This window comes from Orbicella faveolata, unplaced genomic scaffold (assembly GCF_042242905.1).
Source record: "Orbicella faveolata isolate gen_17 unplaced genomic scaffold, um_ofav_v1 contig_15, whole genome shotgun sequence".
Taxonomy (NCBI): Eukaryota; Metazoa; Cnidaria; class Anthozoa; order Scleractinia; family Merulinidae; genus Orbicella; species Orbicella faveolata.
In genome coordinates, this window is record NW_028301542.1 from 8,884,213 (window position 1) to 8,897,947 (window position 13,735).

Sequence of the window (13,735 nt, forward strand, 5' to 3'; positions counted from 1 at the left end):
TGCGATGGCATACTGTCACAGAGATCGCTTCCAAGGATTGGGTTTATTGAGAATGAACATATCTCTGTGTCTTGGTTTTCCTCCGACGATGAACCCACTAAAGAAAAATTTTTCATCTTTTTGTTACTGTTCTTATGGGTGTATAAAAAGCTCTGTTCAGCCCATTAATTGTGCCCATCGAGGGACACTTATCCACTCTTTGTACAAAATGTTCAACATAGAAATATAATTCAGTAACCTAAAAGTTCTGTTATCATGAGTACGGGACAAATAAAAAAATATCCCAGTAACAGACGAGATTCGAACGCGGGTAGCGTTTGCATTTTTAATTGGATTTTAATCATGGTTCTGTGACATAATAACTAGCTCTAAACCCATACCAGTTTGGCTGCGCAAACAGTGGCTGGTGCCGACATTTCAATATTACTTTTCCAATCTCAGTTTCTCTCAGCTATTGTGTTCAACGCCTCAGCTATTCTTTTGTTGTTGTGGAGAAAACACGCTGGATAATCAAAATCGGCACTCGTATGATTGAAAATACTGGGAATTATAAATGGACGGCGCGAAAAGCGCATGTGTTTAAAACTGAATAATTAACGGTTTTTTTAAAAGAAGAAAGAGAAAATGTAATTAAGTCACTAAGCGGGTAAAGGTACAAGACCGGTATTTTTGTCGCCAATGCAAACACAGCGATGTTTGTTTTGTTTCGATTTTATTCCACAACACGATGTGAAAATGGAAACAATGCCTCTTAAAAGTGAGAACACGAATTTAACTGCGTCACATACTGGTACTAAAAAGTTGTGCTGCAGCGGTCAGACTTCAAAGATAATTTTATCGAAACTTTTAAACACAACTGAATCTTCTCTAACATGAAAGCATCTTTACCAATACCCTTATGAGTTTGCAATGTACTCACTAGTTTCTCCTGAAGTGATAAGTCATCGATCGCTACAAGTGTTATTAGGCAGGTATGTTAGTAAAGGCTCACTGAAACATGGATTTTAAGAGGTATAACCAGTTTCTACTTAAGATAAGTGCAATTTTTTGAAGACAGCTGTAAAATACAAAACTAGTTGAAAAAGCATTGTTGTATGAAAAATTGTACAATAAGTATTGATCTTAAATTTCCATTGCAATCAAGATTGAGATGTAAAAAAAGCTTACATTTAATAATCCCGAACAGTCATCTGTCAGCTGAGAAAATAGTTTGTTATAAGCTTAAGTCGAAGATTTAACTTACTATCTACTGAAAAAAGTTCAATTGAAGATTTGTCGAAAGATGAGCTTCATCGACCTAACCCTTTCCGAATCCTCCGCGAGCTTTGTTAACGAATCAGGAAACTGGAATGGAAAGGATCTGGGAATGGAACATTTCCCACTAGGAGATATCCGTTTGTTAGCAATTTCCGTGAGCCGCTGGTCTCAACGGTTTTCAACGTACTAGGCTATGCTGTTGCCATAGCCCTTTCTCTAATCGGTAATTCTCTCGCCATTGGTTCCATTTATCAGAATGTGAACAGACGAATGCGGACAGTCAGTAATTACCTGATTGTGAATCTCAGCATGGCTGATCAGCTCATCACGGTATGCAACATGCCGCGAGCTATCTATGTATTCCTTGTTGGGTATCAGTGGCCAATCGATGGAACCTTCTGGCTTCTGGTGTGCAAAATTACCAGTGCTGTCTCATATATGTCAGTACTTGTGTCAACATTATGTTTCGCGTTCATCGCCTTGAACAGGTTTCTTGCGGTGTTCTCTCCACTTCGTCGCCCCATGACCAGGAAAATAATGGCTGGAATAATCGCATTTACCTGGATCTTTCCATGTTGCTGCTACTATCTGTTATTTCACTACGCCGAGCTTTCAAGCATAAATGGAAAAACATACTGCGCTAATGCCATTATAAGAGATCTCTTGAAAACCAGCGAAAACTACCACAGGTACTTGATCTGTGACTTGGTTGTGACGACAGGAATTCCCGTTGCCATAGCAATAGCTCTGTACACTGCTATTGCGTTAAAAATGTGTACTAGAAAAACCCCAGGGAATCAAACGGCATCCAGAACCACCCGCAACCGCACTATTAACCGGAAGGTGATATCTATGCTTACAACAGTGGTGTTATGTTTTTGTGTTTGCTTGATGCCTGCATAGGTTACTCTCGCTAGCTGCATAACAGTGCCACTTCCGCGCTTTTGCAGCAGTGAGAGTTTTGGTTTCATCAGGCATTTCATGTCCTACTCTAACAGCGCTCTCACGCCGTACATTTACCCAGTTTTCAATCAGAACTTTCGAGAAGGCTACTTGCATATTTTGAGGCAGACTACGCTGTTTCTGTGGAAAGATCTGCCTCCGCCTTAACATTAATCAAGTAAGCCCACAGCAAGAGATAAACACCAATCATACCAGCAGAACGGGTAGACTACGTTTTACTACAACTGAGCTTTGAGCCATTCGGTGGAGGCAGTGAAATTTCGTGACCGACTTCAGTTTTGTGAAGGTGGTAAAGAACGCAAATCAATACTGCTGTGTGTGCTTTGATACAACTGAATTTTGAGATATTGTAGAATGCCCCTTATGAAGTTGTTTAAGTACAGGGCTTACATGATAGTTATTTTATGGTACTAGGTGGAGGCGAGAGTGAATCAGGCGTCAGAAAGAAGTATGCAAAACTTGCACTCCTTTTTGTCCGAACGCAATTCTGATATTCACGCTCACCAGCAAACATCACAATGATTTTATCGTACGTTCGTTTCAAGTTGTGTAAATTGTTGTTTTTGTTTCTACAGTAGACAATAGTCTCTTAGTAGTACTTTTAAGTGAATGAAATATATGTCTTCGAAATTTAATTATTTTGCACCCAAAAAGACAACGCAACATTCCCTAAAATCAACCCAGTACACATTTAAACATTGCACAAAAATATTTGAGTGTTTTAAAGACGGAAGAAAGACGTGGTTTTGTATGCGAGGCTCTCAAACTTGTTTAATAAAATGGTGCGTCAAATGACGATTTTAACGGAATTTGGTAATTTGCATATTTCTTTGAAATAAAAGGATATTTTGCCAAAAAAACTACCCAGTAGTTTTTGTCATGCCCTAGCCTATCTACCATAAAAATATGAGCGAAATCGAATTTTCGACCCTTGCCTCGAAATTAAGAATTTGACCGATTTTTACAGGCAGGCACTCATAACAATTTGAGGTATATAAAAGGGCAGGGAAATCTATCGTTTAGGTATTTAAAAGGCCCTTTAATTATTTCGAACAGACGTACCATATGGCTGTATCATTCACTTTTTTAAGCACTTCATGAAAATAAGAAGACTCCTTTTTTGGCGACTTTTGTATAATATGGGTTTAGAAAAGGAATGCCGTGTTCTTAAGTAGGCATGTGTGAGGCTACCTTAATTCAATAAAAGGTAAACAAAGGGGTTACCTTCTCTGTCAAAATCGTATACAAAAGTGTTACTTTGAAACGGCCGGTGCGCCTGTAATTTGAATCGACCAATCAGGATTCAGCAGGCAGGAAAAACTGTACTGTCCTGACGTCAATGTACGTTAACAGGAAAGGCATGCATTGAATTCGGGCAACTTTTCTCACTGGAGACGGCATTGAATATTCACGAAAAGGGATTCATAATTTCGAAAACCATATTAGATTGTATTATGTGAAAAAAATTTCGAACAAAATATGCTGTTCCGTGTCAAATTAAACGCAGAATTCCTGAGTCAAGTATTAAAAGAGGCCAAAGCAACTTGAACATTGTTTTTGCTTTTGTTAGCTGCGAAGAAAAGAACTATTTTCGTGTCGTTTCGCTAGAACAGCTAGGCTTTGACTGGCGCACGTTCAGGAGGCGCAGTCGCCGCATGCATATAAGGAAGAGATTGGACCTCGGGGCGAAGGCTCCCCATGTAAGACTTTATAGAATACCCACCGTACCCCTTCCACCCCCTCTTACGGGTGGGGGCCCCCTTCCCCCCTTCTGGATGGGGGAGTGTTTTTTTAAAGCTCGATTAAGCTAATTCGGAGTACGGAGGACAGAATTGTGAAATGTGGATTCAGTTTTGCAACTTCTCAGTGGCATTTTCTCTTTATATTTTTTGTCCTTGAGTATTCCCTTTGTTTAACTTTTGCCAGGGAAATTTAAATGCTTATAAGATTTTGATTCTAAATTATTCCGATTGTTTGGCACTTGAGCAACCAGGCCGTGAACGTTTCCAAATATAACACGGTTGATTTTTTTGTTCTAGTTGAAGGAAATCACGTTGAAACACTGCAAATAAAAACTCCTATGAACTGAACGGCCACCTCTAAGTAGCAGCGGCCACCTTTGAACATTTTCTATCGTCTTTACTCCTATTAAACAGGGACCCAAAATTTAATGCACGTAATTTGGATTTGATTTGGAAAAGGAGATAACAAGTAAGAGCCCGAAATGGAAAGTGACGACTGTGAAAACATTTAAACACACGTTTAAATGACTATCTTGTCGTGATTCCGTGTTCACTGAGTAATTAACCCGATGTTAAAAAAACATTCAAAGTACACTGGAACATCGATTTAACGAACCTCTGTATAACGAAGTCCTGGGTATAAAGGCCACCGCACACTAGCCGATTTTTTGTCGGCCGACAGAAAATCTTCACTTGCGGTGAATTCAGACAAGTCTGCGACAAGGTCGGGGCTTGTCGGGCCTTGGCGGGCCTTGTCGGCTGGTGTGCGGTGGACCAAGACAATTTATCGGGGCTCGCGCGCGCCTCAACCAATTAGGAAATGTCATGAGAGTCACGTCAGTAGAAAAGGCGCCACCTTGACTTTGGATGACTCGGCCCCAAGCCTCAACGCGGTTAGTCGCGACAAAAAATCGGTTAGTGTGCGGCAAGCTGATGGCCCGACAAATTTTAACCCAATTTGACCCCGACAGAAAATCTGCAATTCTACGACAAAAAATCTTCACTTGTTGACTAGTGTGCGGTGAATTCAGACAAGTTTGCGCGAAGATTGGGGCTTGTCGGGCGATATCTTACAGTGCTAGATCTCAAAACGTTTTGTCGGGCCTTGTCGGCTTGTGTGCGGTAGACCAAGACAATTTATCGGGGCTCGCGCGAGCCTCAACCAATTAGGAAATGTCATGAAAGTCACGTCAGTGGAATAAGCGCCATCTTGATTTTGGATGACTCCGCCTTTAAGTCTGAACGCAGTTAGGCGCGACAAAAAATCGGCTAGTGTACGGCAAGCTGATGGTCCGACAAATTTTAACCCTTTGAATACTTAACGTTCGCCAAATAATACCGTTTTTTACCGTTTAGTCAGGTTTTTTGGCTGCCATGACGCTAAATAAGCCTCAATTTTTCTCAATTTTGTTTGTTGCCCCTTTCCTTTCTTTTTTTCTCGGCCCTTTTACTCTGGCTACCTTTTGCGTTGCATTTTCTCTCTGGCTGCCTTGAAAAGTTGGATGTTGACTACGGGCGAAGCCTAGAAATGGACCTTGATCAATCATAGGCGTAGTGGACCATTTTACCACCGTTTTTGCACCAAAACTGATAACGTTCTTTTTCGATTCGCGAAGTTGGAATGTCGTCGATATCTAAACCTGACCATTGTGCGGCAAGGCCTATCCTACAATCATGGACAAAAGTCTTGGGACAAATTTGCACTTTCGGTGCTTTTGTGCACACGCCAGGCGCGAATACTACTTCACCTGCCTAACCTCGCCCCCCCACCCCCCATACAATGTTGAAAACTACTACCTGCAGTTTCTTCTGATCTTCAACATTGTATTGGGTGGGGAGGGGAAACAGTAACGCGTTTTTAAAAGGAAGGCAGAGCTTTTTTCAAACTTCAGTAGTAAAACACAGATAATTCGTTAAATTACATATATCCCAAGGACTTTTGTCCACGATTGTAGCTCTACCATCTGCTTATCAAGAATATCTGGTGACATTTAAATTGATGACGTCACAAGTGGTACAAAGCGCACGACCATTAACTGGCCGTATATGGTCACTTGGGTGTCAAAGGGTTAACCCGATTTGACCCAGACAAAAAGTCTGCAGTTCTACGACAAAAAATCGGCTGATGTAAAATTTATTATATGGCTGAGCTGGTCGGTTATGAAAAGGAGGTATCTGATTGGTTCCCTTAGCAGTCCGAACTTTGTAAGACGGACTGCTAAGATGGACCGTTCACGGATTAATTTCAGCGAATTGCTTTTTCAATTCATTGCACAAAATACATAGTTTTTTGTTAAGTAGAAACTACCTTTTTACCAGTTTGGTTGACAATTTCATTTAAATGTGGACAAAAGCGACGCGAGAAACATAAATAAATACTTACCTTCCGCGCGCGCGTTTGCCGAGAATGGATCGCGGAGACGCACTTACCAGCAGATTATAAAAAGCCTTTAAAATAAATACTTCACTGAACTAGCTTGTTCGGCCCGTATTGGAGAAGTATAATAGGAAACCCTTGGGTATTATGCCAAAGGAAAGTTGCTCTGGGAAAATCACGTTTACCCAGGTTGGTGTAACCCTGCAAATTTTCTTCCCTTACAAATTTTGTCAACTATTAACTGTTTTCTCCTTGGTTTTGATTCACAAACTTAATCAGCCCATTTTTTCCGCGAAACCCCTTTATAATACAATACAATCAAACACATAAATAATAAACGTGTCCAGTGAATTGACGTTTGTCTAACCTATTTAAAATTTCTGAAACAAAAAAAAGTTGGACAGTTAGCAAATGATTTATTTGATAAACACTACAGGGCTACCTGCCAATGAAATAATTAAGAGTACCCTGTTCCACAAAGCAAGAATAGATTTCAAGAATGACACGCACCGATATTGTCACGACGTCTATGGCGGGTTACTCTTGAAACTTCGAAGGTGTAAGATGTACTGTAAAATTCAACTGCTGATGATCGATCACCTTGTAACCACATGAGAGTGTAATACAACACATTGTCAAACACAGCACTCCATGTACAATTATTGAACAATCCACTCCTCAACACTAAAATTATACTGATTAGAGCGGTTTTCATTTGTGTCGAAAAGAAATTGGTTTTACACTTACTAAGCCAACCGATGTTTAACGAGGAATAAAACACAAATAGCGGTGATAAACATATTAAACTTACGCATTTTAATAACTTGACGTTTCGTATGCTACGCAACATACATTTTCAAAAGTGGAATAAAGACGGTTACAATTTTTGAAAACTATATATGAAATGTAAATAAGGGGTCTGGAAACGAGATTAAATGTTTATCACCGCTATTTGTGTTTTATTCCTCGTTAAGCCAACCGATTGGTTTAAAAAACTCGCGCCACTTTTCCATCCAATCAGGAATAAAACCAAAACAATAGACCAATTTCGATATATTAAAATTCAGCCTAACACAATAGACCTCAGGACGAGGCTCTGGGGAATAGACCCCACAAACTCTGTAGTTATTCCCCAGAGCCTCGTAATGAGGTCTATTGTTTTAGGCTGAATTTTAATATATCGAAATTGGGCTATTGTGACTAGCTTATACGCGTTTTCCCGCGCTTTGCGTCAGCTACATGTAATTATTTCGAGTTTTGATTGGTTCGCTGGTTTGTCTGTGTCCTTTGTGATTGGCTAGAGTGATTACTTTGGATTTGGTTTTACGACACTCGATTGAAAACCGCTCTATATCAGTGATTACAATTCTCCAAGCGAGTTTATTCTGAATAAGGGGCTATTGTTGGCAGAATGAATTATAGCCTTGAATTTGTTAAATCCAACAATCAATTGCACAATCCTAAGTAAGACGTTTAGTGAAAAGTGCATTTTCCTCTTGAAACATTTCCGAGCGGTGTAAATGTGGTTAAAGTAACTTTCCACAGTCGTAATTTAGTAGCACTAGACGGGTAACGCTAACCCAGGACTAAAAGTTAACCCGGCAAACTATTGATTTTTCTTGTACTGTATAAAAATAATATTTTTCACTGCTTATGTTTTGTGTTGGGTACTCAAAACTGAAGGACAAACAAACTATATAAACAGAAAGCCTCACCGGAAAGTTACAAAACTGAAATCAAAATTCTCGCTAATCCTGGGTTAGGGTAATCGGGCTTTGAACAACCCGGCCAGATTTCTTTCATTGTATGATTACGATTATCGAGAACCTTCCAGTGATCCTTAAGATCATAAAAATTTAACATAACAACTCCCCAACTGACTATAATCCTCGTGACGTGCAAATAAAATAAAATCCCTTGACACTCAGCATATTGTTTTGTACTACACTGACAGCATTCGGCTGCATAGCACAAAACGTATGCAACTTTCGCTGAACGGAAAAGTGCGCTAACTTACTAATTTGCGCAATACTATCAGCATTATGGACGTTGGCAAAAGTGTCGCATATTTGGTAAGAACGAGCCACTTTTAGAAATTTCAGTGTGTTTTTCAGAAATTCGTTTTGTTTTGGTTTGTGCATGAGTTAGGCATTGCGCTGTGAGGTTAAATGCTTTGAATTATCAGGAAATAAGTTGAAACATTTTCTTGGTCCTTAATTTTTGGATTTTAAAATACAGAAAATAATAGTTTCAATGCTCTAAAAGTGGGTTTATCGTGTTTCAGACAACTTTTGTCTTGGACCACAACTCTATAACTGGATGTCAACTTAAACAATTAGAATTACCAATTTTTCACTCCTGCTTGATTAAACTCAGAAAATGAACTCCTCTGCCATCTTTTAAGGGGGCTTTAACTATATTAGGACTCAAATGGAAGAAGTGGTCGTGTTTAATATCTGGAATGTTTAGTGAATGTCGGTCTTATCGATGTGAGGGAAAATAGTATTACTAAAAGACATACAGATATAAAGGTAAACTGTGACATCCAAAATACCCCAAAATTAAGTGTAAAAACTTCTTTAGGACATTTTAGGAGAACATTTTATATTCTTTACACTGGATCTTTTACTAATTTATGACACAGGAGGTCTGTTCGTGTATCCAACTGCTTTTGATGTCACATTCGTAGCAAAAACCAATGAAAACGAATTGCAATAGTCTTAGCTTAAGATTTAATTAGCTGCAGCCCTTTGCACTGGACATGCACCTATGAAGCGGAAATATCTACTCTTGTGACAAAATTCGTTATAATTTCTTTAGGCACCGGCTTGTTATTTTCAACCTTTGATTTGTATTTTAAACAAAATCATGGCTTTAAAAATTTAAAAGGGTACTATTGTTTGCCATATTATTTATTTAATAAACAGAAAGCAATCATGATCAGTTAAATTGGTTAAACTTGATAACATGGAATGATAGAAATTGTCAAGGGAAATTTCCAGAAATAAATATAAAATTTCATTCAACCTGTAGTTAATTAAGATAAATTACATCCTTATAAAAAAATAGACGGATTGGCATTTAGTAGTGTTCAGCATTTGCATAGAAAAGGGTCTCGATAATATTTTACCTTTTTGATTAAATTTATTAATTTTGGGATAAAAACTTGGACAAAACAAAGAACTTTTTGCAAACAACTTACATTGTCTAAATGACATACCACTGGTTCAAGTAGTAGCATTTTACAAAATCTATTTTTATACTTTACTGTTAAGTATGCTTCAAAAATGTCTCATTGGACATCTTTCTTAAAACATTTCGCACCTTAAATTAGAGTATAAGGAATTCAAGTAATCGAAAGACCGTGTTTGACCACATTTCCAAACAACGAGAACAGAGTGGAAAATACGACGCACAACGGAGAATTTTTGACGAACTTCGCGGTGTTTGAAGTATGATCAAACACGGTCTTGCGTGTTTGATATACCTTCCCAATCCGCAAACTGAACTAAGGACAAAACGCAGAAATAAAATAAAAAACTCTATGCTAATTAACATCAGATATCCAAACTTACGTACGTCTTCAAAGTTATTGCTTCCTTTGCTTAAACTCGCTGAGTTATTAATGAGTTTGAGAAGTAACTTTCTGAGAACTGACTTGAAGGTTATTGTTATGAAGAGATGTTCCTTATAATTTTATTAAATTCTCTCCAGGTTAGTCACATAGAGGTAGAGTTTCGTATTGCAAAACTCTAAGTAAACCAAAACCACAATGGAAAACTAATAAGGATCTTTTATAAACATGGAATAGAAAATCTTGAAATTTAAATCACCTAAACAGTAAACTGACCCTCACGGGAAGGAGTAAAACAACAGAAGCGAGATACTTATTAAGTTAATTTACTACACAAAAGAATATTACAAAAACGTTAAAAAGGCTTAAACTAAAGTGGCTAGGGAAACAAGAAGAAACAAAGTGTATACTTAGTGCTACAATTATTTTATATAGTATATAGTACAGATAATTACAAAGCGTAAAGATGAAAGTTAAAAACCAACAGTTAAAATCTGCAGATTAAAAATTACACGTCTTTTCGGGGGGGGGGGGGTTAGGGGGGTGCTGGCACACAAGAGAAATGGTATGAAGTTATTTGTGAAATAACGTGAGTATTGGGTTGCATTCTCTTCCACTAACTAATACGGTGATGTTTTCGTTTCCACTTGTTTTAAATAAAAGTCCTCAGGCGGTGCAAAACTGTTCATTTTTGAAAATGCTGTGATCACTTTTATATGAAGGTGTTGCACCAGGGTCCATTTTGATAGAGAACGAGAACACAGCTCGAAAATTCGGTTATGTGTGAATAGTTTATTGGTCTAAGACCTGTTTACTCGCTTCATTAGATTTTTTCCTGTACTTTTAAATAGGTAGTCCTTTATTTTTCCTCCCAAGAAAACTTGGTGCAGGCAAATTCAAGCGTTGTAGGTGAGTCATTTCTCTTTGTTTTTAGTACTGTGCTTAATAGTAAGATGGTGGTTTGTTTGACTGTTTTTCAGCTTACAGTGGCATGCCCACACTATGATGTAGGTTCTTTCCTTGAATCCAATTTTACTTGAGACCAGTTTGGCCGAAAAGCTGTAGCCTCCTTCCCTTTGGATTCAGAATAGTGACGAAGAAAACGGCAATAAAGATAATAAATAACTAAGACATATTGTCTTGACTTGTCACAGCTGTTTCACAACTATCGTTGATGAAAACCTTGAAGAGTTAGTAAGGAGAACACATCTTTCAAGATTGCAGTTTTGTGCTCTGCTCTTCGCCCATGACAACATATAGGTGATACCAAGTTTATTTCTTCCGATTTGCGATAAAATACTTTATTATATGAGCGAGGAAACTACTTCATTGCGATTGGCCGAGAGCAGGCCAATTTATCGTTACTATGATTCTTAATTTGCACTGCAGTGCAAATTAACGCACACGCATCCGCAATTTTATCAGTCATATAATAAATAAGTAATCGTATGAAAGCTCGAGCAATTAAGGATTTACACTACTCGTGATATTTAAAATGTTTTTTTAAATTGCACTCGCCCAAAGGTTCGTGCAATTTTTTAGAGAATCTTCCAATTTCACTCGTAGTGTAAATCATTAATTGCAGTCGCATTCATACGATTGCCTATGCTTATTTCACTCGTGTTTGTCAGGGCGTGATTGTCTCGACTTGCTTCACCGAGGCTTCAACTCCTCCGGTTTGTATCACATTGACCCGGATGGTAATGGAGCTTACCAAGTTTTATGCGATCAAGAAACAAACGGTGGTGGATGGGTTGTGATACAAAAGCGCTTTGATGGCGCTGTTGACTTTGTTAATAAAACCTGGAGCGAATATAAAGACGGATTTGGCAACCTGTCCACTGAATTCTGGCTGGGCAACGAAAAGCTGCATCGATTGTCGTCCATGAATCAAACGCTCCTAGTGGAAATCGAAGATTTTAATGGAGAAAAGGTACACGCGTCCTATGACGAGTTTTCCGTTCATTCCGAGACTGAAAAATACAAACTTTACGTGAAAGGATATTCTGGCACAGCAAAGGACTCACTTTCGGGTCACAGTGGCTTTCTGTTCAGCACCATTGATCAAGATAATGGCCCACATGCTTCATGGCATTGTTCACAAAGGAATGGCGGAGGCTGGTGGTTCAAATTTTGCGGAAGAGCACTTTTAAATGGTTACTATGTACCTAGTCCAGAAATAGGTATGCTATGGTATCACTGGAACAATAGCCATCACCGCCTGAAACAAACAGCGATGAAAATAAGAACGCTTAGAGGTAAGGAAAATTAGGGACGGACCATTATTCTTTTTTGTTGTTGTTGTGGGGGGGGGGGGGGGTGGGCAATTCCTTTTCAGTAAAAACTGCTGAAAAAAATTCGTGCAAGGGGAACCATGGGGAAAAAATCGAGCAAGTGCTTTCATCCATCCAGGTCCTGAGTTGGACTTTAAAAAAACTCTGGCACAAGCTATTGCCCACCAAACAAAAACCATGCACAACCTAAAGGCGAGAAAAAAGTTTATGCCCCAGAAAATTTCCGTCGTTAATAATTTTATATTGTACTGGTAATGACAATGAACGGTGTCTATTTATCTTGGGTGAGGGAGATGTTTTTTGTAGATGTTTTTGGCCATTGCTTCAGTTAACGGCCTTTAGATGCATTGACTAAGAGCCATCGAATGCCAAAGAGATTTGACCGGAAGTGAGAGTTTCATGAGATGACTCATGGTATATGTTTACTTAGGAGAGGAGGTTACGTGTTAACACGTCTGACCCAGTCGATGTTCGTGGTCTAGAAAACCACCGGCTGGGATCAAATAAGATTTGTATTCCCAAGATTCTCGTGTCGACAGAAGGGCTATTCTTCTAGGGGATTTTCTTTGATCGCATATCTTTTTTTCTCTCACTCTCATACATTTTCAATTAACAGTGGTGCTTCGTGGCCTAATCACTTAGTATCCTGGCCCCCGTTGTTCGAATGTTGAATAACGCTAAGGAGATCGCTATCCAGTGGATAAGAGTTAAAAAAACACACTATCCACTGGATAAATTTTCTACTTGGGCGGCACCTAACTTGCATGGGTACTTTGGTCTCGTTAGTGCTTGCCCCTTGGGTGTTATACCTTTTCTTTCGTTCATTATTCATTTTTCTCCTTAGAGTGGTGTTTTTTTTTTTTACGTAATTAAGTATAACATAATTGAAACCCAGTAAAGCCTTTAAAACAATTATCCCATAGCGTTTAGCATCAACTTTTCGAACCTGTGCCTGGCCTGTTTTTCTCAGAATGCATTTTTCCTGACCGCTCTCTAAACGAAATTGACGCAGTAATTTGCACTTTGCAACTCTTCTTAGATTAACTCTTTGTTTCAGAGAGACCCTGGGACTACTACCTGAGCTTCACTGGTGCCCAGTCTCAGGATTTTGCATTTATTCCTGTCGTGTTGGACTTTGAGGCTATAACTGTCTCGTGGTGGATGAGAGGAGCCATGGCTCAACACTGGTCAGCAGTGTTTTCCATAGTCAATATACCGCAGGGAAGAACAGCAGCGTTTTCCTACACTGGAGATCGACGGTGTAAATTAACTCTGGGCAGTGACACGAGGTAAGCTAAATAGTGTGGTAACCAAGAAAGAGAGGTTACCTTGAGATAAATAAGCTTCAGCTATTAAATAAATTCATTAAGTTGACTCAAGATTCGGATTCGACTGACGTGTTTACTTCTTTTTCAGTGCCACCCAATTCAGGCCACGTGATGATTCATTTGGGAGGTTTGTCACACGGAACTGATTACATGAGAGTATGAACAAACAGAACCATTGCAACCTGACAAATGAATCATCA

General features: G+C 38.9%; 1 protein-coding gene across 1 annotated transcript; it reads left to right on the top strand.

Annotated features, from left to right (window-relative positions):
- The first annotated feature begins 1,566 nt into the window (after positions 1-1,566).
- Positions 1,567-13,681, top strand: LOC110060740 (uncharacterized). The gene is made up of 5 exons (XM_089288515.1): positions 1,567-2,100; positions 10,765-10,822; positions 11,545-12,171; positions 13,265-13,496; positions 13,624-13,681. Exons 1-5 carry the CDS (start codon positions 1,567-1,569, stop codon positions 13,679-13,681), a joined length of 1,509 nt encoding a protein of 502 aa, XP_089144641.1.
- Positions 13,682-13,735: the final 54 nt, after the last annotated feature.

Excerpts from the sequence above, each read along its gene's own strand:
- LOC110060740 (XM_089288515.1), top strand. The coding sequence starts at position 1,567 with ATGGCTGATCAGCTCATCACGGTATGCAACATGCCGCGAGCTATCTAT. Across the intron at positions 2,101-10,764 it reads ACCGCACTATTAACCGGAAG|GTAGTCCTTTATTTTTCCTC; the intron begins GTGATATCTATG and ends ACTTTTAAATAG. Across the intron at positions 13,497-13,623 it reads ACTCTGGGCAGTGACACGAG|TGCCACCCAATTCAGGCCAC; the intron begins GTAAGCTAAATA and ends CTTCTTTTTCAG.